Raw genomic sequence first — 27,423 nt, 5'->3', positions numbered from 1 at the left:
ATGTTTTCTGGCTGAGAATTTGAGAAGCAAGCAGGGCCTGAGCATTTTGCTGCCTTCAGGAAGGCCTGTGGGATGAGGGCCTCACTCAGTGGACCGAAATAATGATTCTGCAGGGGCTAGGACGTTATGATAAACACCATGTCTGAGCAAAGCTGCGGCCCAGAACATCTTGTCTTCATCCTTATGAGATAACAAACACTAATTCACAGCAGACAGTCTGTTTGGGCTTGGCAGGCTACAGCACTTTTGCTGCTAAAGATAGCACTGCTTTAAAGCTGCAGACTCTTTGCAGGTACATCACATATATTCCAGAAGCCATGTCTGGTTTTATAATGCACATACAATGCATAAAACCAAGCTACATATGAGAGACACCTGAAAACATTTTAAAAAGTCTGATAAACAGGATTTGTTTCCAAGTTAAGATCACAGTGCCACAATTAGCTGTGCTGTTTTTCCACACTCTGCAGAATGCTGTGGCTGTCAGTCATAAACTGCAGTCCCTCTGTGGTCGACCTGTTGGTTCTCCTTCTACTCATGAAGGCTATGTGACCAGTCAGTGTTTGCACACTTGTGCTCTTGCATAGCATTTAAGATTGGTGTTTGTCTAATCATGCACTTGCAAGCAAGTTTGTCCAATAACATGCACAAGCCACATCACAAGCCATACTCCAGTAAAACACTCAAAACCAAACAAACGTGACAACACACCAGGACTGGGCGGTATGGAGAAAATTAAAAAAAAAAAAATCAAGATATTTTTGCCCAAATACCTCGACATCAGTACTGCAACAGAATATGGGGGGGACTACAGTGCCTTTACAAAATACTGGTATGATGAGAATTTGATAAATAATCATCAGTAATGTGGATTTAATGACTAAATGGGTAATGGCAAATAATAGAACAGTCTGGGAAGTTCAGAAAATGACATCACTTTACATTGCTGTAATGCAGCCTTTAAAACCAGGAAAAGACAACACTTATCAATATAATCAATAATCAGTATCAATATAATATTGATATATTGCCCAGCCCTACAACTATAGAGCTGGGTATTGCTAAAAAAGTACAATACCAGTACCAATACAAGTTCCAATACAAGTGATACTGATACCAACAGAGTACTTCATTTGATACCCATCATGTGAATGGAAGCATTCAGTTGCGTAAAATACCACCAGATGTCACAGTTCTGTAGTATAACCATACTTTAAAACGTTTTAGTGGCATGTTGGCACATTGACCTGCCAACTCAGTCAAATACACCATGCATGACTTCACCACACCACAGACTGTATTGGTTAGCTGCTGCAGCAGTGGGCCAATTTTAGAAAAAAAATTAAGACACTACAGAAGTCTTGCACTACTGTAGAAGGCTTTGAAATGAGATCGTGATCAGCTGTTCAGCCAAGAATTCAAGAAACAGCAGCTTAAAATCAATATGCTGGTACACTACTACACTATAAAATTGTTAAGAGTTGCTAGCATGGATATTTCTCCTGGCAAGAAATTCTCTGAATAAACTCAAATGTTGTCAAGATTCTTGCTCTGGAGATTCTGGTTCAATATGGTCAACCATACACGCCTCCTTTCTTCAGACAATTCTTTGGACTATTCTCAAAGAATTGTAATAACTTCTGCAGTAATTGACCATTTTCAGTGACAATAATCTGAAATAGTTGAAAGTTAGTTTTACGTTCAATATCTTCAAAATGGCTGACTTCCAGATTGATGGCATGCCATGAAAATGCACTATTGAGTGGAAGTTCTCTGTGAGTTAATAACTACAAGCAACTCCTTTCATAAAACACAGTCAGTTGATTCAATGTTAATATAAAAAATGGATTATTGCAGCTTCAACCTTCCATAGCCAGCAAACAAGTTAATGTTATCTAAATACAAATTCAATCCAATTTATTAGTGCTGACTCTGAGACGTCCACTTCACAGACAAATAGAGCACAGAAATTAACCATGACACTTCATTTACAGTATGTTGACACAACAGTGATACACCACTGACAGGGCTATCAGAGGGTTTGTTACTTCATGTGGAAACACAAGAGAAAGCAGGGAAAGCAGTCTGACCTGTCACAGAGGTGGTTCACTGCGCCGAAGGAGTCGCAGGCACAGGACAGGCAGCCGCTGGTGCCATTAGTGAAGTGTCCCTCCTCACAGTCCTCACACTGTAGACCGGTGTAGCCTGACAGACACAAACACTGCCCGGTGCTCGGAACACACTCGTCCGGATCCAAAATCCCCTCACCACCACTGCTGCAGTTACAAAGACCCTCTGGGTGGATGAATGGGGGCATCACAGTGAAAGGGGGAGACAAGAAATGGGAAATACTGCATGAGATGCACTTGTTGTGATACAAACTGAACAAAATATGGATCATACATACATTTTCTTTCTTTACAAACCGTAGCCCTTTTTACACAGAGATTGTGCTACAAAGTCCCCTCTTTATGCTGCCTTTGCATTTATACACAGAATCAAATGATGGCAGCATCATGCTGCTCCAGTGTGTGATTTTAGACAACATGCCGGCATCACTGAAGCAAAACAGGCAGGATGGGCGTGACATGTAACACGACGGTGTTGGCCTCTAGTGTGACATATAACATATGTGTCAGCAGCACTTTATAAACAATAACAATGGCATTGACATGGCAATAACAATCATTTGCCGTCCCCGTTATATGGCAGCTGATCTCATCCTCTGCTCAGAGGGTAAGGAGCTCTCTGACCTCATCGCTTTCCCAATTTGCTAACATTTTTGGAGACTGTTCTTCTTCTTTCAGTTAGCCAATAACTGCTGCTTTTTAAATCTTCCACAGTGGGTCACACCCATAAAACGTCATCAAAACATCACACCCCTCCTGTCCATGATCCCGCCCTAACGGCTGCGAGACAACTCTGCCCCCCCCATTCTGGGATTGTACCTTTTATACAGAACAGCAAGTGAAACATAACAGTGAAATTCCCGCCTTGAAGAAGCAGTATGCCACTGGTCGTGTAATTGTGTAATTGAAGTAATGTAAGTCTGTAAGCTACCTCACTAAATGGAAATCAAAACAGAGATTAAAATTTGTTTGCAGAATATTTTGTCAGTCATACTGATTGTAAATTACTTGTATATTTAAAATACTCTACAACCCTATTTGGTAGTCATGCAGCCGATGCATGTGGGATTAGTGTATTCTGCAAATGGCTACGCTGTGCAACAGAGAAAAAGAAAAAGAGGTACATATTCCTTATTTATTTACTTAATGTTTATTTGTATAGGGATAAGTATGCACAATAAAAAAAGTTACCACACACTACAGCATTTATAACCCTAATTTTGCAACGTCTGTCATTACATCCTCTGGTCTCTTAATGGGGAACACCACCCAAATTAAAATTTCCAACATATTATTTCCATGGCTTAGAAAAGTTCAATCAATATTAGTGATCATGAGCTACTCTCTCAGAACCAGAGCCCAGAGAAGGAACTCTCAAACATGTGATGGCACAGAGCATCTAGAGCTGCTCTATCAATGATGAATAGGAGGCAGATTTTGTTGACCCACAGAGCGTTCTCTTTTAATACCCAAATTAGCTTTATTGTATTCTACTGTTCTCAGTTCTGAAACAGAAAATGTAGCCATATACTCAGAACAACTTCCTGGGTGCTCTCTCTCTCAGTGTCATCTAGAACAGTAGTTCCCAATTGGTGGGTCGCGGCCCAAAAGTGGGTCATGGGTCCATTCTGAATGAACCACAAGTGACTCAGAAATCTGTCAAGTAAAAACACACTTTATTTTTGAATATAGTGACTTTCCGTCACAGAGCTTTTATTTTGAAGTGTCGTTTCCTGCTGTAGACTGACTGACTAACAGACAGCTACTTAACAGAAACAGCAAACAAGCTCAACATGGCCAAATGTATATTTGACACTGAATAGATAAAACTGTTTGGACCTTGAACTACACAACCCAATTACCACCTGTTTGACCTCCTGCCCTCAGGGAGGTGATATAGATGCATCAAATCAAGGACAAACAGACTCAAAAACAGCTTCTTCCCCAAAGCCATAACCCTGTTGAACCCTGTTGTTGTTTTTTTCTGTTTCTTATCTGTGTTTTAATGCACACTTCAAGGCATTGCCTCTAATTTCATTGTACAACTTGTATAATGTCAATAAATTTGATTCTGATCCTGATTCTAAATAACTAAGGAGAAATCAGGACCCCATGGGTGGACCAACTGGGAACCACTGCTCTGGAACATCTTTCACCATTCATTGTCTGTGGCGCTGCTCCAGACTTTATAACCAATGACATCACAAAATTGAGATTTAGCACTCTAGTTTTTGGATTTGGGGGAGAGTTGCTCATATTTTTGGACTGTCTTACACCATAGGAATAACATGTATGAATTTTGAAAATGGCTGTAGCTCCCTTTAAAGTACAGCATTTTGAACTGAATGAAGTCCATTGACGACACAGCTGGACTCAGTTTATCAGGTTTACCGTCTTTGTTTTAGACCAACATAAGGCTCCATGAGGTGAATTCATCATAAACAAAAAAGACATCAAATTGTATAAAACTGACCTGATGCCAGTGTGGTCTTTTTGAAAGCATTAATGGTATTAGAGAAGCAGGCTAATTACTGTAAAGGATGTTTTGTTTTGTTTTGTTTTTTTCAATAAAAACCATCCAACAGGTAGTATTACAGCTCAGTATTATTTTCCAGTTACATCCTACTTGATGTTCATACAGTTAGATGTGGTCACATTAGAATCAATCTATGTGAATAATGTCACTTCAACTGAAGCCTGTATGCCTAAACATACACCTGACTGATTCATGACAGTGTTTCCTGTTTGGGTGTGATCTCCAGACCAGTCTTCCTTTGCCCTTTGAAATTTGCACAACAGAAAAAGTGATGCACTGTGTTTGAAAATGGAGAAGTCATTATGCTTCTCTTTAGAACCAAATCACACTACCAGACCAGTTGAGTGAAGGGAAATTTCATTGGCCAGTGCGATAGTGTGACCATACCAAGACACAGTAACAGTGGGAGCTGTCCTGCCCAACTGGCCTTCCACTATCACTCACTTAATCTGCCAGGCCCATTCACGGTTCTTGCATCATCGGCTCATTGGAGATGCCGAGTACAACGTGAGAGTTCTAAATTCACTTTCCCTGTCCATATTCCTCTCGCCAGTCACAGCATTAAAAAAAGCGGCCATCTCAGTCATGAGCCTGCTTTGATAAATGATCATGATAAATGCATTTCAAAAGACCACATCAGACATCAGGTCCGTTTCATACAACTTGATGTTGTTTTTGTGTATGATCAATGCACCTGATGCCAGTCAAAAACAAATATGGTAAACCAGATAAAGTACTGCTGTGGATTTTGTTCAGTTTAAGCTGGCGCACTTTAAGAAACCAGAGGATAAAATGACAGACGTGGATGACCCTGCAGAGCACAGAGTGGCAATCTATTATTTATCTGATCTCAGCTTAGGTGTGGCGAGAGATGACTGAATGCCTGAATATATGTCTCCATTCTGTGCTCAGCAGTCAGACAAAGAAGACTGACAGACAGAAAAGCGCTGTGAAAGCAAAATAAAACAGTTTTTTTTTCATACAAAATATGCACACAATACTTCAGCTAGCAGTAAGATAAAGAGAAAAGGACAGCTGAATTTTAATGTATTCTTGTCCTGGCGTCCCACTCAGATTATGCTCCTCTCTTCCACTGGTGCTTTGGATTTTTACGTAACTAACAATGGCCTATGGTTACGCAAGCCTTTGGAGTATACTGTCAGGCCCTTTGCTACAGTGAGGTCCACTGAGGAACTGTCGGCCCTGATCACGCCTGAGAATGTGTGAGATCCAGTGAATGCATATCACCTCACACACTGCAGTCAGGCTCCTTCTAGGTGTGGGACAGAGGCCCTGTGGGGTGATCTGGAGAGCCACACAACAGGTTTGATGTATATTGGAGTGGATCTGTGTGTAGTGGAGAGAGAAGGGGGGGAAACTGAGGCAGAGTTCACCTCTCTCTTATCTATCTGACTGCTGTAAAGTGGTGTGACAGCATGGCTGGTATTCAGACACAGGCAGCGGCAGGCTGCTCAGAACAAGTCATGTCTCAAAACTCTTCTCTTGGCCAATTCACTGCTTGTCTGTCTGTGCTGCTACATGGAAAACAACAGCGGTGGGAGGCACCCCTGCTTAGAAACAATTGCTGTACTTTCAATTTTGGTTTGGGCCTCAAACCACATTATCAGCTTTCAGAAATTACTGGCAGACGTTTCAAAGGAAGGGAAGCCTTAACTATGAGAGAAAACGTTCGATTCAATTGCCTTGAGATACCTTATATCTGTCTGCAGGGCCCCTGCCCTGCCAGAGAATGTATGTCGGTAGCTGGGCGTTAACCCAGGTGACGCCTTTGTTTACATGATATTATCATGCAAGTGGCCTTTGCACTAGAACAATACGGAGTGCTGAGATTCCTGGAGATGCTTTCAGTAAGGTATAGCGAAGCTTTTATGTATGACCTCACACAAGGGTGCAGATTTTGTTTTGACTTCAGGATCCAAATGAACGCCATAAACAATACTGACTGATTTACAGGGGGAGCTGCCTAAACACATCACCATTTTAGCTCAACTCATCTGCAGTTCTGACCCGCAATACATAGACTAATATAAATATGAAGATTAACACGAGGGCCGTGTCCCTTTTTTCTCGTTTGGTCAATAAAATGTCCAGAACTGGTGGAAAATGGTCAACACAATTTCCTAAAGTCCAATGTCAGTTCAGCAACCAAACATATTCACTTTACTGTCAGATAGGACAATGAAAAGCAGCATATCTTCACAACTGGGAAGATGGAAACAATAAATGTTGGGCATTTTTGCAAGAAAAAATAAATACTTAAATGCTTAATCAGAACAACAACGACACTGTTCAGAAGAATGTCAGCACCAAATAAGATACATCATTAAAATCTATTCACAAACATCACACCTGACTTTAAAACTATTCCATTAGCATCTGGATATATTTAACCAGCCACCCAATGCACATTTTAAGCTACTGGGATATGGGGATCAGTCACAAACCTGGCTGTGCTTCATTCTTTTTAACATTCGTCCCAGCCATTTATGACTGCAACATATCAAAAACTACCCCTCTTTTTATCACTGAGATTAATGTTGACTGTATGTATGTATGAGTGTGAAGAAAAAAAGGTCAATGTAAAAATTATGACTGGACTGGGGGCCATTTTTATTTTAAATCCTTATTTTTGACATCTAATACATATAGCTATAGAATAATTAAAACGCTCCACCTCATAAAAGCAAGGGGGAACATCCTCTTATGTGTTCTGACATCCACACCTTTGCCTTCAGAAGACTTTCCCAACAATTAAAGAACCATTTTGGACAGGATCCTTCAGCCTGAGCTCCTGTGCTTGCTGGAGAACAACACATCCACATGGATACTGGGATGTGTGGGGTGTGAGAGGAGGGGCTCCGCTGTCATTGCTCATTCATGGCTTTGCCTGCCTGGCCATTTTGGTTGGACGGCCTTGTTCTGTGGATGCGCCGTACAAACAACAATGGAGAGGCTGAAGCAGCTATTTGAGCAGCTTCTTGGAATTTCCTGACGATATCAAAAATGTGTGGTTTAACACAAAAAGGACCGCGGGTCTGGGTGGGTGCTATGTGCACTTACGGTTTGGAGAAAATGACTGAACAACAGGATCAACCTTGCACCCCCTCATTGCCCCCCTTCCCCTGCTTACTGTAATATGTGGCACACTCACCCTATAATAAAAACCCTCTGGATTATTATACGGGCCACGCAGAAAATGCATAATGAAAGAATTGTGCGTTAAATGTGTTTTCTATGAGAACAGAATGTAGTGATTTCCCGATTATTTGAAGGGGTACACGGTGCAGTCTGAGGGGTCTGCCCATTGTTGCAATCTGGTTTATTCGGTCGTTCTCTGCGTCAAAACCACCATGCGACCAGCCTGCTACTTCTGGCAGCCTAAATTAGACACAGATGTCTTCTTCTTCACATACTCGTTTTATGAACATGACTGTGCTAAAAAAAATCATGCAACCCACCATTTTCCCCGTCAGTTTTGTAACGCGTCTTTCTAAAAAGCAAAAAAACAAAAAACAAAAAAAAAACAACACAACAACCTGAGCTATTTTATTCGACAGTAACATTACTCACCTTGACTATTCTCTATTGAGGTAACAGATGTGCCAATATTATCTGCTGCCAAGGCATCGTTTGCTGTGCGCTGGGAGACCATGGACACCATGGTCTGCAGTATTTTCTCCGGAGTAAAAAGTGATGTTTGTGCATCGGTGGATCTTTTGCGTGCGCCGGTTGATTTGGAACTCGGCGCTGTTATTTGTTCTTTAGTGGCTGAAATTATTCCAGTAGCGAGGGTGTTGGTAGCAGTGTAGGTGGTGGTGGGGTCCGTTGTAGGGAGCTGGAAGGTGGTTGCAGTTTTAGAAATAGAGCTAGTAGTGGTGCTTGGGCCGGCAGAAACAATGGCAGGCGAAGGTGTGAATCCGGTGAGAGGCCCGAGAGCTAACCTGCTCTCGGGCAAAGTACGAGGCATGTCGGTGTGAAAGGTCTCCCAGGTGTCGGAGGCTGAGCCGGGCTTCCTGGAGATAGGCGACGCATCGTAGGGACTGATGCGAGGTGCAGCTTGAGAAAATCCAATATATACATACAAAATAAATAGCAGGAGCGGAGATATGTACATCATTAAGGACGTTAGCCTCATATCCAGTTTCAGCTCTCCATGTAAGCCCCAGTAGTGGTCTCTCTCAGACCTTTCCCTGAATGGACGCGTACTCCACCATTGATGTCCCCGGCGGCGTACGCTGCTGTTTGTTGCCCTATGAACCACAGTCAACACTTCATCTGCTCTGCAACCTACCATGAGCCGCCCGAGACTGACATACGCGTAAACCAATGGGAGGCCTGGAAGACTAGTTATTCGTTTATTCGCTGGTAGGGTAGCCGCTGTAACACCCTATGAAGCACAATATAGCTAGGCCTATTGTAAATTGTCAAAAGTCCTCATTCCTCTGAAAATTATCAAAACATAGGCTAATCGGTTTCATTCATAAACCGATCAACTGGATGAAGCAGGTTTTGTAAAGATAGTGTGCGTAAAAATAGAATTTCACAGTGTGTGATTGAGCCACAGCCCAGGTAGGCCTATCCTCTTCAGTGTGGAAATGCCCGGTGGCAGCCTGTTGTGGGATTTATTTCTTTATTGTGAGAGGCCGATAATCATTTCTCACCTGTATCTGTATAAAGCCATCCTGCAATCAGTCGTTTAGAAAAGTAATCTAAATTAGGCTATAAATAAATAAATACGCGTTCTTCTTCTCCCTCTCTGCTTTGTCTCCCTTCTTACGGATTATTTCATCCTTTTTTGTTTGTTTTGTTGTTTTTGTTTTCTGTAAACCGCCTTTGAGTACCCAGAAAAGTACTGTATCTAGCCTATCTAATGTATTAATCTAATGTATATTTTATTTTATTTTATTTTTAAATTAATAGCCTATATTTATTTCATTTTTGCCATATCTGTTATAGCCTAGATGTTTTTATTGACTTTCCATGACAAGGGCAAAAATACCATAAATGTAATGAACACCAAACAGAAAACAACCCGCCACCCAACCCCCTTCCTCAAAAGCTTTGGTATATTGGTGCATAACATAAACATAGTTGGCCTAAGAGAAATGAAATGAAAATGAAAAAAAATAAAATAAAACCAAGTATTGCAAAAATCGAGAGACATAAATATGGAACAGAATGAAGTTATAATGAAAAAAAATATGAAACCAATACTTAAAAAATATGTACAAAGGAAAATTCTGTGCAGTTCTTAGAAATGGTAGTTAGTGCAGAAATTTAACAGAGGAATGTGCAGAGGTTCAGAGCTATCATCCTGAAACTGTAGGGTGAACTCAGGTAATTGCATCTCTTTTTGGTAGATTTCCCAGAAAACCACATAAGACTTTGATGACATGTTCAGGTAAAGTGGGATGACTGGTAAGATAAAATGGGACAGTCATGTTTGTTTTTTTTAAATCAATTTATTACTTCAGTCATTAATCCATTAAATCATTCATGTAACCCGTGAAAGACTGTCCAACTTTTCTGCCACTCTGTCCCTGTTCTTTTGCTGCCTGTTTTCTTGGTGCCATGGTCTACGATGGATGTGTGTGTAACAATAATGGCTTATTCTGGACTACTGTGGCTGACATAGACTCACACCATCATCTTTAATATTTTTAAGTGACAAAAACACTAAAAATTTCTGTGATATGACAGGGTGGTGCACAATCTACGGAGCCCCTTAAGGGGAAAAAAAAATAGACAGTTAAAAAAAAATAGTACTTTTGCGAGATCTCGCAAAACTTTTGCGAGATCTTGCAAAACTTTCTTTTAAGTAATGTACTTCCAGGTCAGTTTGGCCCATAGAGACTGCAAACAAATGAAACAATGGAGTGCATGTTTGCTAAATGCAGAGAACATGGACTACGAGTGAGGAAAGAGGATGTGCGCTTGGTGTTGAAGGAGCCGTGTTTACTCGCGAGCACTGATTTAATGTCTTTATATTTTATGGAAGCGCATTGCATTCACTGGATAAAAAAAAAAATAGACACTTTTAGACAATTAGGTATGAAAGCAAGCATCAATATTTCAAAAATAGAGCCAGCAAATACAGGAACTTTGTAAACATAACTGCGACTCTCAGCAACCATCATCAAATGAAACAATGCTGGGAGTTTTCTTCAGATAGGTTCCTAGGTGACTTTGAAAATGCGCTCAGCAAAAGCATTTGTGTGCCATTTTCATCTCTGCCAGGTGATTTACAGAATGCTCTGCAATTAAACAAAAGTTTTAAAGATGTGCAGTTTCAGGATAAAGTGCTTCAGCATGTGTCTGCTATATCTGTCAGTGGTGTCAAATATGCCCTTGAGGATGTTTTTGTAGTAGGACATGTACACACTGAAGCCATCCCTTTGTTCTTGAAAGTCAAGTTCATTCTGAACGTTGACACTTTTTGGGTGTTGTGTGGGAAACTGTTATTTCCTTGCTCTTATGACAGTCATTTCCATGCTTACCAAGTGACAGTTGACAGTGACTGGATTCTGCTCAATCCAGGAAATGAGATAGACTATCAAGCTCTAGACACATATTTAGTTGATGATAGATTGTTTGTTTCCTTGAGGTATTCTGTGTAAATATGTTGATGTGATGGTTTAAGACTTTGACATGTATTTATTTTATGTGACAATATATATTCACAATGAAATTTTTATCATCTTTTAATGAAAATAAACAGTCACAAAGCAAATATTGTGGACAATTGAGGTACATTTTTGTCTCTTTAAAGTCCAGAATAGGTTGTCGCTGGGGGGGGGTACCCTTATAAGTACCCAATTGTACCCTTTTCAATGGGAACATTTCTGTACTATAGTTTAAAGGTACATTTATGTCTTGCAGGGTACAGAATTGTACTTTAACTGGTACAACTTGATACGGTACAGAAATGGACCAGGACTGAAGGGTACAGAAATGTCTTTCAAAAAGATACACCCCCAGCGACAAGCATTTGTACCCTTTTAGGTACACGCTGGTACCTCTATTTTTGAGTGTGTAATTCAGTTTTGACTAGTCAGAATGACATTATAGATATCTGTCATTCAGTTTTGACTAGTCAAAATGACGTTACAGATATCTTAAATTAAAATTCATACTAGTCACAATGACATTACTACTAGTCAAAATGACATTATAGATATCTATAATGGTAATTCTGGATAGTCAAACTTAGTGATTAAATGTTAAAACGGCTTGCCATATGCGCTGCGTTTTTACGCAGTGGGGAGCTTCCTGGAGGTGGTGGGAGACGGCACCGGCCTCAGCAAGGCGTCTGTGTTTTTTTGTTTAAATATAATACATTTCCTCATGATTGTCTTACCAAGACTACTTCTTATTTACTTGTAGTCTTGTTTTCGTCATGAAAATAGATCATTAACAAATATTTATCGTCATAGTTTTTCATTAGAATTATTAGAACACACATACATACCAGCAGCAGGGAATTAGTGTGTTAGGTAGCAGCGCTGTGTGTGACTCATGCGCTGATTAAGTGCTGGGTGATCGATTTGCCTGACATCGTTTGATTTAGTTTCAGCACCGCGGTATGGGTAGTGGCCATCTCCTGTTAAGAGCTTCTTAACTCCAGTACAGACTTGCTTTCAATGTACCCAAAATGACATAAGTACACAATTTTAGGCAAGAACATACAGAATATACAATATACAAAAAATATACAACTATAGGCCTACATTAATTATAAAAAATATAATAAATAAATAAATAAATAAATAAATAAAATACAATATACAAGGATGCAGTGTTGTTTGACCTGTCACTCTGTGACCGTTTAGGAGTTCATCAGAGCGACAGCCTGGGGGAAGAAACTGTCTTTGTGACAGGTGGTTTTGGCGAACAGTGCTCTGTAGCGCCTACTGAAGGGGAGGAGTTTAAACAGATTGTGTTTGAGGGGTTAGTGATGTTTCCTGACCCTTGACCTGTACAGGTCCTCGATGGAGGGAAGATCAGTCCCAATAATCCTCTCTGCACACCTGATTGTTCTTTTCAGTCTGTTCCTGTCCAGTTTGGTGGCAGATCCAAACCAGGCTGTGTAGAAAATGATCAGCAGTTCCTGAGGCAGGTTGAGCTTCCTAAGCTGTCGCAGGAAGTACAGCCTCTGCTGGGCCTTTTTCCGGACAGCGTCTATGTGGGAGGTCCATTTCAAGTCCCGAGAGATTGTGATACCGAGAAACCTGAAGGTGTCCACAGCAGACACTGTGCTGTTGAGGATGGTGAGGCAGGGCAGTGTTGGGGGGCTTCTCCTGAAGTCCACTGTCATCCCCACAGTCTTGAGTGGGTTCAGCTCCAGGTGGTTCTGACCGCACCAGAGGACCAGCTGCTCCACCTCCTGTCTGTATGCAGACTCATCACAGTCCCGTATTAGACCGATGACCGTGTCGTCCGCAAATTTCAGGAGTTTCACAGAAGGGTCCCCTGAAGTGTAGTTGTTGGTATACAGGGAGAAGAGCAGTGGGGAGAAGACACACCCCTGGGGGCTACCAGTGCTGATGGAACGGGAGCTGGATGTGATGTTCCCCAGCCTCACACGCTGCCTTCTGTCAGTCAAGAAGCTGGTAATCCACTGACAGGTGGAGGCAGGCACTGTGAGCTGGATGAGCTTCTTGTAGAGTATTTCAGGGTTGATGGTGTTGAAAGCTGAACTGAAGTCCACAAACAGGATCCTTGCGTATGTCCCTGGGGAGTCAAGGTGGTGCAGGATAGTGTAGTCCGAGGAGAGGTGGGAGGGGGAAGCTGGGGGTGCAGGTAATTCCTCTGTGTGGTTGGAACGTGTGAAAAGGGCCTTTTCAAACCTGCAGTAGAAGCTGTTCAGGTCGTCTGCTCGTTGGAGGTTTTCCACAGGGTGGGGGGATGGTCTCCTGTAGTTGGTAATGTCCTGCAGGCCTCTCCAAACTGACGGGGGGGGCATTTTGTGTTTTATGTGCTGTTTGTATCTGGGAAGTTCGTGAGAGGGTTTGCTCTGTTAAAATCCCCTAGGATGATGAGCAGGGAGTCTGGATGTTTTTTCTCCACATCTGTCACCTGGTCAGCTACGTGTTGTAACGCCTCCGGACCTTTACACATGGAATGTAGCCTAAACACCGACCAGAACAAACGAGGAAAACTCCCGCGGTTTTGTCACCAGAAATATCATCATCAACAACAAATACAATTTTTAAATAATGATAATAATAATAATAATAATAATGATAATAATAATAATAATAATAATAACAATAATAATAATAATAATAATAATAGGCCTAATAATAATTATAGCTGCTGCGCAGCGATGGGTCGGGTCCGGGCATTTTTAGGCAATTCTGAGCAACCTCTGGAACCTAAGACAGTGATCTACCGCTCTGAGCTAACTGGCAAGTAGCAACTCAACAGTGGTTTCACAAACTGAGTATGCCATTCACTGTTGTGTAGGAAAGCAGCCATCCGTGCATGGAAAGGCAGATTTGAAACCACTGTAAAAAAAATTCAGTTATTAAGACAAAAATCTGAAAATACACATATTGCATCTAGACAGCATGGAGATGTTAGTAATTTGTTTGTAACAATGATTGATTTGCTCCATAAGTGAAAAACTGATGTTTAAAATTGCCATTTGTACATTGACTCCAATTGTTCACATTAGAGCAAAATTCAAAATGCTGTCAAAAATTCAGTTTTTGAGATCAAAATCTGAAATTTGCCACACATTATCTACCATGACTGATGAGAATTTTGTCGTTTTTTCATGAACATTGAAGATTTATTTAGCAAGAATTTGCATGTATATATGTTTACAGTACCGTTTACAGTCAAATATTGTGATGCACTGTAGGCTCAATTTTTGATAAATCAAAAATCTGAGAAACGTAGTTTTTGTAGGACAGTCTGAAGATGCCCTGTACCAAGTTTGGTGTCAACTGAGCAAAAAATGTGGGAACTTGGGAACGTGGGAACTTCATAATTTTTAATAGGTTTAAATGTACAAAAATGTCTTCAGTATTGGGGCTACAGTTTGATGAAAGTTGTGAAGTTGTAGCATGTATGGTTGAGTTGTTATGAATTTTCAAAGTTTTGAACTTTAGACGCTTGCTGTAGTGCCACCATCAGGACTATTGGCTTGAGTTTATAGCTGCGGATATCTGGCATGAGACTGGACCTTTGTGCAAAATTTGGTGAGTTTTCACCCATGGAAATATGATTTCCTCGGAAGAAGAAAGAAGAATATCTAGTGTCCGGCATCTTTACTGATGATGATGATGATGATCATCATCATCATCATCATCATCATTGATAATGATGATAATTGATAACTCTAAATTGTCCGTAGGTGTGAATGTGAGCGTGAATGGTTGTTTGTCTCTATGTGTCAGCCCTGCAATAGTCTGGCGACCTGTCCAGGGTGTACCCTGCCTCTCGCCCGATGTCAGCTGGGATAGGCTCCAGCCCCCCCGCGCCCCTAAGAGGATGAAGCGGTTAGAAGAAGATGAATAACAAATTTGGGTCTGCCTTGACGCTTGTGGTTTGTTGTCATGACGTATGTCTTATCATGAGTGCTCACTGTCCTCCAGTGGTCACAGTGTATAATGACACCTTTGTCTCGTTTTCAGTGTTTATTTTAAAAGTATTCATTGGAAAATTTGGTATGCTATCTTCTATTTTTTTTTCTGTTTAACCTTATAAATCTCCTGATGTAGCTCTCGGTAGTTCTGATGCGGGGCAATGGTTGGCATTTGGCTTCATATCACTGTAGGCTACACTGCGGTAAGGTGGCCACAATGTGAAACTGCGTCTCTGTTTAATGTAATTATTTGAATTTATTTATTCAACAGCAGAATTATTTCTTCTTTAGTTGTTTCCTTTTATTTTTAGCCCTTATCTGATTAAATTTTGCTTTTATTTCACGTTGCTCTTTAAGTCAAATCTGCATAACAAGTATTTCCAAAAGTGCAGTGGTTACTCACTATGAACATCACTAGGAACACACAAGATTATAAGTATAGGCTACAGTACTAATAACTGGCCGACTCCACGCCACAAGCATAAAGTAGACACAATATCACGGTAAAACTAAAATAATAGGCTACTTCCGCAGCAGACATAATTGTAATATTTATTATCGAGGGAAAAGTAAAAGACGGCCTTGTACATTCATTCTATTTGTGGTTTTGATTTAAAAGTTGCAGTTTCGTTTTCAATAGTTTGCTGTCGTAAATTAAAAATATAAACTTGGACTGAGCTGTCTTCGTTCAACTAGACGGTAGGTGGCAGTAGCGAGTAAAGATCAGCTGTGGAGCTGCTCAGTTGCAGGAAGTTGCGCAGACGACTGGCCAGGCACCATGGCGCCCCTAGACTTGGATAAATATGCAGAGATTGCAAAACAGTGTAAATACCTCCCAGAAAATGACCTCAAGGTAAGTGTGACTTTATAGGAATTATTTTGATTAACACATGTGATAAGCTTATAATAGTAGGGGTAGCTCGCTACTGTCTTATGCTGTAACAGCGTAATTAACTGTTAGCTAACGTTAGCTAGCTAAGTTAGTTATGTTAGCATGTTGAGTTAATCTTAGCCAGGAAGTCAAAATCGCTAAAAGAAACCGTACAGCGTAGTTACGTTTGCTCAATACAAGTCCAGCTATCCTGTAAACTGTTGTCGAAGCAGAAATGCGAGTGCTCTGCCCTTGTAACGTTATGCTCTTATCTGCTGACAAGATATCCACAGTGAGCTAGCTAATGATGCTGACTGACTGACTGACTGACTGTCATGATGGTGGGATGACAGCCGATCGTTTATTACCAGTGTGGTGCTTCTAGAATTAAACCAAACAGCCACACAGGGAGTTTTCTCATATATGGGAAGGCTGTGACATACCTGGTAGACCGCTGGGTCATGGACAAACTACACAAATTATTAATAAAGTCGTATTTAGCCTAATTCCTGTGTTTCGGATTTACTTGCGACCATGTTAACTGGCGACTTTCAGCCGAATGCGTCTGTGGTTGTCGTAGTGACAACAGCTGTTTTCGACCAGGAAGAGAGTACGTAGCTGTCCTCATGAATGCCTCTGTTCAGTATTGCATTACAATATTAAAACATAGCCAATCTGATTTGTCTCTGGACTCTTGTTAGAGGAAACCAGTCATGCACTTACACTTAGTCACGTTTTGAATCGCACTTGTGACGGAATGTTGAAAACAGGAAGAGAGCAAGTTGCTTTTCCTGTATTTTTAACCCATGTCTCTGAAAAAAAAATCAAATCAGGCCCACACATTTTCGCCCTTGGTACCTGTTTCAATAAACGTGCCATATTAAAGAACGGTTAAGTCCTTTGAAACGTGAAAAGGAGAACATTTTGACGGGATTCGAACTCACTCCGTTATGGGAAAATGAATGAAATGCGCATGACTGTCTTAGTGCACCACTATCCTGACAACTGACAAGTGCCAGAGGCCATACACCCTAAAAATCCGACAGCCCAGTCAAGTATATCTTAAAATGGGAGGCAGCCAGATCAACTTGTGACCACACTGTCCATGCACTTACGAACATTTTAGTATTTAAATGGTTTCCTATACAAAAGGCAGCTGTTGAAATCCAGGTAAATCATAAAGGTAAAATTTATTGTAGTGCTACAGATCAAGAAAGCCAGTATTTATGTAATCATGTGGAAATAGTTTATTAAAAAAACAACAAAAAACAGCAGTTCTATAACAGATTTGTCTCAAAGATAAATTATCTCTTTATGTTGTAGCCTTCAGGCAATAAAAGGCATACATAAACACTGGGCTATGTATATGGTATGGTCAATTAGTTCTTGCAAAGCGTTTTAGAGTTCCATGCAATCCACCCACCTGATCTCACATCACACTGTTGTAACTCAGGAAGTTTTGGGAATAATGCACTTCTCCTTTATGCCGAAATAAATCATCCTAGATGTTAACAATTTGGTTAGTAAGCAGGCTACCGTTAACTTGTTTGTCCAGTTTTTGAATAGAGTTTGTTGATTAATTTTCCCTTTTCATCACACAGCATTTGATAGTGTAGTCAGTACTATCGCAATGTGGGATAATGGGTTAAGTGTGATAGTTAAGCTTAATCATTTTTTCTTTACGTGTATATACCTCCATTCCTAAAAGTCAGCACACATAAGCAAATATGTGATTGAAAAAAGTAACATGGCTGTGACATCACTTCCGGGGGCATGACACGCTATATTTACAACATTGCAGTGAACTGCAATGGAAAGTAAAATGCCACAGTGTTCTGAGGTGAATAATGGTAAGGTTATAAACATCGAAGAACAACTTATGGATAGTTTGTAATTGTTGCATATTTTATTTCTTTTGTCATGTAAGCAAGTGTAAAGAAGTCTTTTTTGGCCACAGGGCACTTTATGGACCCAGAAGTTATAATTCCACTATTTGGCCATTATGAAAATTGGTTTCAAAGCCTGGTGCACTTCCTGGGGGCCTGGTGCTAGCCCAGCAGTAGACTGGCAACATGTCAGGATGCTTCTTGAAATTTCTTGGGCACATCAATGCTCCCAAAGTGAAAGTTTAGATTTTTGTCAAAAACATACAATTATTGATTTTTAAAAATAGCACAGGCCTCTTAGTCATATAAAAATAATAGTTCCTCAGTGTGTTTATACTTAAAGGAGAAAAAACTCTTAGTTTTGAAGATGCTAAAGCCTTTCCCCCCAACACCCTGCTAGAGCAACTAGGCCTTGGCAGAGGGCTTGCATTAGTATAACCTGAAAACCCTGCAGTAAAGGTTGTTGTTCTTTGGATTAATTTACTTCATCAAAAGATGTGTAACATAATTACATAATTTTAGCTGTTTCATTGCCACTGGACAGGTATAGGGGGTCACCCTGCCATAAAGAGCTGGTTGCCTTAAAATAATGTTACTAGTCTGGACTCACAGGAGGACAAAGGAAACAGTGTTTCAGGGGCTTTTCCCTGACAAGGAGAAGATTTTGGGGGAAACGTTGAATACCTATAATTCTGTCATTAAACGTTATCCCATTTAAATGCATGAACTATCAGTGCTGAATGATGACTGAACCCTCATTGCTTATTTCTACGTATTCTATGTTTTCATATATACAGAGGTTGTGTGACTATGTTTGTGACCTTCTGCTGGAGGAGTCCAACGTTCAGCCCGTTTCCACTCCTGTGACAGTATGTGGTGACATACATGGACAGGTAAAAACAATTATGTATTGTTGAACATAGTCTGTAGTTTACATTAGCATGTGAGATCTCTATTTACATGGGGTTTTGATTTTGATCTGTTGTACACATAAAATGTAATGCCTCTACTAAATTAGTATCTCTTTGTGCCTCAGTTTTATGATCTGTGTGAACTCTTCCGAACTGGTGGCCAGGTTCCAGACACAAACTACATATTTATGGTTTGTACATTGAAATCAGTTAAACTTGAAAGACAGTTCTGTGTAACTGCTGTTATGGCAAAGGGTTGTTAATAAAGCTCTGTCTTCAGGGTGACTTTGTTGACCGAGGATATTACAGTTTGGAGACGTTCACCTACCTGTTGGTGCTGAAAGCCAAATGGCCCGACCGCATCACACTTCTACGTGGGAACCATGAGAGCAGACAGATCACCCAAGTTTACGGCTTTTATGGTGAGATTTGACTGATGGCAGATGGTGATCAGTTTTTGGCCAGCTGCACACTGAATTTTCACCAATCTTAAATCCTGGACAGTAATCACACCTTTCCATTTGAAGTAAGTAACTAAGTGCTTTTTTGTCTTACAGATGAGTGCCAGACCAAGTATGGGAATGCAAACGCTTGGCGTTACTGCACCAAAGTGTTTGATATGTTAACGGTTGCAGCTGTAAGTATTGACGTGTTACTGTACCGTGTAGGGCTGGGTGATAAGGAGAAAATCAAGTATTACAATGCTTTTGACCAAATACCTCAATATCAATATTGCAGGGTTGACTAGTGGTGCGTTCACAAAATATTTAAACAAAGAAACATTTGATAAATAATCATCAGTAATGCTGATATAAAGACTAACTGGGTAAAGGCAAGTAATACAACAGCTAGAATAGCCTGGTGTTGACAAATGGCATCACCTTACTGTAATGCAGCCTTTTAAACAAGGAAAAGACAACACTCACAATATTACGATATCCAAAATCTAAGATGATGTCTAGTCTCATATCCACATATATTGCCCAGCCTTAGTGTTTTGTGTTTATTTGTTTTGTTTTTTTCTTCAAAAGTGACAAAATAAATGACGTTCAAATCCTGAAATGAGGCTCAAGTTTAGTTATTTAAGCAGCTGAACTACATGCGCATCAGTTTTTGGTTATTGAAATGTTATGATACATTTTGAAATGAGGTTCTTTCCCTAGTCCTAAAGGCTGTATTGTATAACATGATGATGCTGTTATCTGAGCTGCTTTAGGTGAAAGAAATGAATAGTCTCTGCTTGCTGCTCAACCATCTTTTTACATTACTGTTTTTTAGAAACTAATATATTGTTTAGATTCAGCCTTGACTCAGATTCGCATCATGCCCTAACTCTTCTATTTTGTGTTATTTTTTGTCAGCTGATGGACGAGCAGATCCTGTGTGTCCATGGAGGCCTTTCCCCAGACATTAAAACTCTCGATCAAATTCGAACCATTGAGCGGAACCAGGAGATCCCCCACAAAGGAGCATTTTGTGATCTGGTGTGGTCAGACCCTGAAGACGTGGACACCTGGGCCATCAGCCCCAGAGGAGCCGGCTGGCTCTTTGGTGCAAAGGTCACTAATGAGGTAGGTTGCCTTTACTTTGATTGAGTTACATAAATACACATGCACACTAAGATTAAACTGTGTACTGTATTTACGAAAGTAACAAGGAATTCAATTATTAAAGTCCAGAGAATCTAGAAGGAGCAAATACGTACCCGTGCTGCTTTATTTTATTTTATTTTATTTTTATTTTACAATGGAGTCACAGAAGAAAGTGCAAGGCAGAAAAAATGTATTTCTGTGAAACTACAAAAGGTAACATTGTCAAAGCCCATTTACCTACACAATGTTAGGGTATTTATTTGCACACCTTTCTGAAAAATATATCAGTGAATAAAATCAATGCATACAACTTGAATTTTCACTCCACTAAATTATGGCATTTTTTGTATTTACCCCAAAGTAGATTTTGTCTGTCCTAATGCACATGCAGTAACATATATTAAGCCAGTTACAACAAGCAATGTTACTCATGACAACAACAGCTATGTGGTAGTGGTAGCGTACAATAATGGTGGGTCACTGCATTGTTAATGTCTTGCTGTAGCAGGTGCTCCTTAATAAAGCTCATAAACACACTCAGATACTGGTACTTGAGACTGGGGCTGCACAATATTGGGAAAAATTGACAGCGGCACACCATGCTGCTGTTTTTGTTTTGTTTTTTTCGTCTTAGCTCTTTAGAAACTACCGTTATATTATTTGGTGCTACCAACGCTTCTTCATAACCAGGTCAATTCACACACTTGAGAGTAAAGTATATAAGAGGAGAGGAAAGGGCTCCGTCTTATCTCTTCATAAACTAAAGTTATATTATTTTGTGCGACGGACACTTCATATAATAACATAAAATTATACTATTTATTGTGTTATATGGTGAAACGTTTCACCTTATAATGTGATGACTTATATTCTTCACACGATGGCATGTCATTTCTGTCTCTACATGGTCATGCCTTTACAATTCTCCTCTGCTCTCTTTATTGTGCACCGCGAAGTTAGGCCCCACACACACACACACACAGACAGACACAGGTGAGCACACTAGGGTGCGGCTCGGGCAGCATTTTCCCGAGTCCAAGACATTTATAACTGAGCCAGGCCCGAACCCAGCACTGTGCACACAGTCAATGGAGCGGAGCCTGTGTTGCGTTCAGGTAAATATCACGTAAATAACACATTCCAGCACTCGAATCGGCAGTTTATTCTTTATTCCACTAAATTAGACTAGATTTAGTTGGTCTGTGTTTTACTTTATTACTTACTAGAATAAAAGATACAAATGTCAAACTAAGCAACACTTAAAGGGATAGTGCACCCAAAAATGAAAATTCAGCCATTATCTACTCACCCTCATGCTGAGGGAGGCCCTGGTGAAGTTTTAGAGTCCTCACATCCTTTGCAGAGATCGTGGGGGGAGCGGCTAGCATACCTAATGGCTGGCGGCACCCCAGACTAACGTCCAAGCACACAAAATTGAATCCACAGAGTATCTCCATACTGCTCATCCATAGTGATCCAAGTGTCCTGAAGCCTCGACATAAAAAGTTTTTTGGAAAAACGTCATATGAACTCTGTTTGTAGCCTCACTGTAGCCTGTAGCTCTGGCTGCTTCTCTGTGCTCCGCGCTCACGTGTGTGTGCTTGCGCGAGACCAGCGAAAGCACGAGCTTTGCTTACCTGTGTTTACATCACGTGACACGTGCACCGCAGGGAGAGACAACGGTAGCCACAGTAGCTAAAGGATAATTTGCACTACGGTCTTTTAGCAAAGGACAGCCCAACATGTCTGAAGACTTTGAAATTGAGGAGAAACAGCATTTCTGTGTTGAGCCGTATTTGTTTGAGCCCAAGTATACACACGGAACTCAGGCTGCTGGACGAAGCAGCCGCATTTTTGGGTGCACTATCCCTTTAAGGCTTGTTATTTCATATTGTGCAAAATGTTAAAAGGCCTAAAATAAATGACAACCCTGGGCTGCCTGCATCAATGGAGCTGTGTATTTGACACTTGTTAATATAAAATAGAATTTATTATGGGTCATCAGTTTCACACTAATCACTTGCAAGGATTCTTTTCCATGTAGACATTACAAATTGTAACTTAAGAGAGGATTCATCAGCGTCTCCTCAACCACATAGAGAGTGCTCTGTTCACCTGTTTGGTATCATCTAGTATGAACTGTCACAGACTGGCTGGGTGATGAAATTGGAAACTGTTACTGATTAGGTTACTGATGAAATGATCAGTTGTAGGTGAAGGGTTGATGAGTCACTGGCTGTGACATGATTTAAAAGCATAGTAGTATGTATATATATATATATATATATATATATATATATATATATATATACAGTACAGGCCAAAAGTTTGGACACACCTTCTCATTCAATGCGTTTTCTTTATTTTCATGACTATTTACATTGTAGATTCTCACTGAAGGCATCAAAACTATGAATGAACACATGTGGAGTTATGAACTTAACAAAAAAAGGTGAAATAATTGAAAACATGTTTTATATTCTAGTTTCTTCAAAATAGCCACCCTTTGCTCTGATTACTGCTTTGCACACTCTTGGCATTCTCTCCATGAGCTTCAAGAGGTAGTCACCTGAAATGGTTTTCCAACAGTCTTGAAGGAGTTCCCAGAGGTGTTTAGCACTTGTTGGCCCCTTTGCCTTCACTCTGCGGTCCAGCTCACCCCAAACCATCTCGATTGGGTTCAGGTCCGGTGACTGTGGAGGCCAGGTCATCTGCCGCAGCACTCCATCACTCTCCTTCTTGGTCAAATGGCCCTTACACAGCCTGGAGGTGTGTTTGGGGTCATTGTCCTGTTGAAAAATAAATGATCGTCCAACTAAACGCAAACCGGATGGGATGGCATGTCGCTGCAGGATGCTGTGGTAGCCATGCTGGTTCAGTGTGCCTTCAATTTTGAATAAATCCCCAACAGTGTCACCAGCAAAACACCCCTCACCATCACACCTCCTCCTCCATGCTTCACAGTGGGAACCAGGCATGTGGAATCCATCCGTTCACCTTTTCTGTCTCACAAAGACACGGCAGTTGGAACCAAAGATCTCAAATTTGGACTCATCAGACCAAAGCACAGATTTCCACTGGTCTAATGTCCATTCCTTGTGTTTCTTGGCCCAAACAAATCTCTTCTGCTTGTTGCCTCTCCTTAGCAGTGGTTTCCTAGCAGCTATTTGACCATGAAGGCCTGATTCGCGCAGTCTCCTCTTAACAGTTGTTCTAGAGATGGGTCTGCTGCTAGAACTCTGTGTGGCATTCATCTGGTCTCTGATCTGAGCTGCTGTTAACTTGCGATTTCTGAGGCTGGTGACTCGGATGAACTTATCCTCAGAAGCAGAGGTGACTCTTGGTCTTCCTTTCCTGGTCGGTCCTCATGTGTGCCAGTTTCGTTGTAGCGCTTGATGGTTTTGCGACTCCACTTGAGACACATTTAAAGTTTTGCAATTTTCCGGACTGACTGACCTTCATTTCTTAAAGTAATGATGGCCACTCGTTTTTCTTTAGTTAGCTGATTGGTTCTTGCCATAATATGAATTTTAACAGTTGTCCAATAGGGCTGTCGGCTGCGTATTAACCTGACTTCTGCACAACACAACTGATGGTCCCAACCCCATTGATAAAGCAAGAAATTCCACTAATTAACCCTGATAAGGCACACCTGTGAAGTGGAAACCATTTCAGGTGACTACCTCTTGAAGCTCATGGAGAGAATGCCAAGAGTGTGCAAAGCAGTAATCAGAGCAAAGGGTGGCTATTTTGAAGAAACTAGAATATAAAACATGTTTTCAGTTATTTCACCTTTTTTTGTTAAGTACATAACTCCACATGTGTTCATTCATAGTTTTGATGCCTTCAGTGAGAATCTACAATGTAAATAGTCATGAAAATAAAGAAAACGCATTGAATGAGAAGGTGTGTCCAAACTTTTGGCCTGTACTGTATATGATAGTGATAAAGGTGATAACAACAACATGGTGTATATACACTATCTCCCCATAATCACGTAGGTAGACCTTAATGGCAAAAGACATGAAAAACTAATATTGGAACTTTTATTAAAAACTTGCAAATGCATTTGCAGTGAATTCTGATATATATATTTTTTGGTAGCCAAACCTCATCCTGCAGTGATACACATTTTGCTTTGGGGGCACCTTTGAAAATATTGTACTCCCTGGAAGTAGAAACTGCTTTGAGCCACACTTTCATTTTCGTCTTGTTGCTGTTTGTGACTGCCAAGAATGATTGCAATTCAGTAATGAAAACTGCTTTGTGGCTTCTCTCTGTAATGTAAGAATATTTTCTAGATTCCATAAAGAACCTAAGTGTCCAGCCTCAGCCTTACAAGCATAGAGGATTTCTTCCATCTGGTTGCCAATGTGGCTGCAGGTCAACTGGTGTTGACAGTGCAATTATATAATAGCTACTGAAAAATGAGTAATAATTGCTGTCTTTTTTTTTGTTAATTATATATTCATAGATAGAATTTCACTTAGTATGACACATGCAAGTTAATGTGACATGAACAAAGCAATTGTTTACTGATGTTAATTTATGTACCTCTGTGTATTAAAGTTCTTAAGATACAGACAGCTGCCTCTTACTGACCTTTGGAGTCACCAAAGGAAGTAAGAGGCAATGTGTATTCACACTGGCGGTGTTTTTATGCCTTAGCACTGGTGATAGCCGTGGCCGGAGGCATTGTGTTTTCAGGTTGTTCCTCCCATTCTTGTTCAATATCTCAACAACACCTTGAGGGAATTTTTCAAATTTGGCATAAATGTCCACTTGGACTCAAGGATGAACTGATTAGTTTTTGGTGGTCATAAGTCGAAGGTCAAAGTCATTGTGACCTTGTCTGTCTTATTCTCGTGAACATGATATCTCAAGAACACCTTGAGGGATTTTCTTCAGATTTGGCACAAACATCTACTTGGACTCAAGGATGAACTGATAAGTCAAAGGTCAAGGTTACTGGGACTTAACAAAATATGTGTTTGGCCATAACTCTACATAACACTAAAAATGACAAAATTTGACACAGATGATGAAGTGATCACATTTTATATCTTAAAGGTCAACTTCTCTATGACATCATAATATTGTGCAAAAGTACTTTCCTGGCCATTACTCACCACCATAGGTTAGGAACATAAGGGGAGACATTTGGTCAGATACTAACTTGGTGAATCTAATCTTGGGTGTCCATCTTAAAACTGTGCTGATTGTGTAGTGTCTGTGCTGTCAGGAGGAAGATGTGTGTGAAACACTCGTATTCACAGACACGAGACATACAACTGCAAGGAGGTAATTCTAGTTTTTTTTTTAACATATTTTTTGCTTTCTCCCTGTCTTTTGTTTGTTTCTTTCTTCCAAACTACAGTTTGTTCACATCAACAACCTGAAGCTGATCTGCAGGGCGCATCAGCTCGTCCATGAAGGCTACAAGTTCATGTTTGATGAGAAGCTGGTCACAGTGTGGTCAGCACCTAACTACTGCTATCGCTGCGGCAACATCGCCTCCATTATGGTCTTCAAAGACGCGAACACAAGAGAGCCAAAGCTCTTCAGGGCAGTGCCTGACTCTGAGAGGGTTATTCCACCACGAACGACAACACCTTATTTCCTGTAAGCACATAAAAACCAAAACCATGCAGCCATTTGTTCACTGCACAGATGGTGACTGCGACAGTGGCATCAGCACTTGTGAACCCATATGAATTTTGTATTGTACATTTAGAGTATTTGCAGTACATATATTGGTGCCAACTGTTGTTCCCACTTTGGCATTTAATGCCATTATTCTGCAGCTAAGATCACACTGAGATATTACAGCTATGTAAGTTGGCTAAACAGTATGGCTGTGCTGTTGAAGTGTTTGAAGGAATGATTGAAACAACACAGAAGTCAGCTAACCCTTGTAAAATGTTCATATTTATAAATCTCAATTTTACTTTACTATAGAAACTCACTCTGCTGAGCAAATTGCAGGTGCAGTGTTATATACAACATTTCATTTATTTTGTTATGGTGATATGTGAAAGCTAGGTGTAACATAATGAAGCACTGCACAAAAGCAAAACATACATCTGCTCTGACAAATTTCAGTGGAGGTATATACTTAGTATTATTATGTAATCTCATAAATAAACGTGAATCTGAGAGTTGATGTGTAAAAAATGACTATATCAAATGTTAGATTTCTGTACTGTTAAGCCTGTGGTACCGTAAAAGCTTCTCTGATTTCCAGTTTGAAATCCGATCTTGTAATTATTATTTTCCTGAGTGTCGCCATGCTGTTTTTAAATAAAGAAATCCAAAAATTGGAAAAAAGTAAACATCATAATTGGGGCGCAAAAACAACACTATGCTTCATCATAATAGATAACCTATATTGTTGGGTAGGAAACAGCATTATCTTATAACATCAGCCTATTCATGACATAAAAACAATGAGAGGAGTTGCATTTTATGGTATTGCAATCAGATCATATCACTTGATTTAAATTTTTAAATTTTGATTTATTTCCTCTGAAAAAAAATTAAAGGAAATTCATTCATTCAACTTCTAACCGCTTCATCCTCTTGGGGGTCGCGGGGGGGCTGGAGCCTATCCCAGCTGACATCGGGCGAGAGGCCGGGTACACCCTGGACAGGTCGCCAGACTATTGCAGGGCTGACACATAGAGACAAACAACCATTCACACTTACATTCACACCTACGGACAATTTAGAGTTACCAATTAACCTAGTCCCCAATCTGCATGTCTTTGGACTGTGGGAGGAAGCCGGAGTGCCCGGAGAGAACCCACGCTGACACGGGGAGAACATGCAAACTCCACACAGAAGGGCTCCCACGCCCGGGATCGAACTGGCAACCCTCTTGCTGTGA

General features: G+C 40.5%; 2 protein-coding genes across 2 annotated transcripts in view; one reads left to right on the top strand and one right to left on the bottom strand.

Moving 5' to 3' along the window:
• The window catches only part of si:ch211-158d24.2 (multiple epidermal growth factor-like domains protein 9), a 62,159-nt gene extending 53,225 nt beyond the window's left edge, over positions 1–8,934 (bottom strand). Inside the window, exons 1-2 of the mRNA XM_049578792.1 lie at positions 8,257–8,934; positions 2,091–2,295 (exon numbers count right to left, since the gene is read on the bottom strand). Of these exons, the coding sequence (XP_049434749.1) occupies positions 2,091–2,295; positions 8,257–8,821 (770 nt within the window). The 5' untranslated portion in view covers positions 8,822–8,934. The remainder of the gene's footprint in view (positions 1–2,090; positions 2,296–8,256) is intronic.
• Positions 8,935–16,009: 7,075 nt separating this feature from the next.
• Positions 16,010–27,096, top strand: LOC125890268 (serine/threonine-protein phosphatase 6 catalytic subunit). The gene is made up of 7 exons (XM_049578830.1): positions 16,010–16,130; positions 18,832–18,927; positions 19,071–19,136; positions 19,226–19,367; positions 19,503–19,582; positions 20,307–20,516; positions 25,915–27,096. The coding sequence occupies exons 1-7, from the start codon at positions 16,056–16,058 to the stop codon at positions 26,161–26,163; spliced, it is 918 nt and encodes a 305-aa protein (XP_049434787.1). The 5' UTR covers positions 16,010–16,055; the 3' UTR covers positions 26,164–27,096.
• The last annotated feature ends 327 nt before the right edge of the window (positions 27,097–27,423 follow it).

This window comes from Epinephelus fuscoguttatus, linkage group LG6 (genome assembly GCF_011397635.1).
Source record: "Epinephelus fuscoguttatus linkage group LG6, E.fuscoguttatus.final_Chr_v1".
In the NCBI taxonomy this organism is placed as follows: domain Eukaryota; kingdom Metazoa; phylum Chordata; class Actinopteri; order Perciformes; family Serranidae; genus Epinephelus; species Epinephelus fuscoguttatus.
Note: the sequence above shows the minus strand (reverse complement) of the source record. Positions and strands in the feature narration are given on the sequence as shown.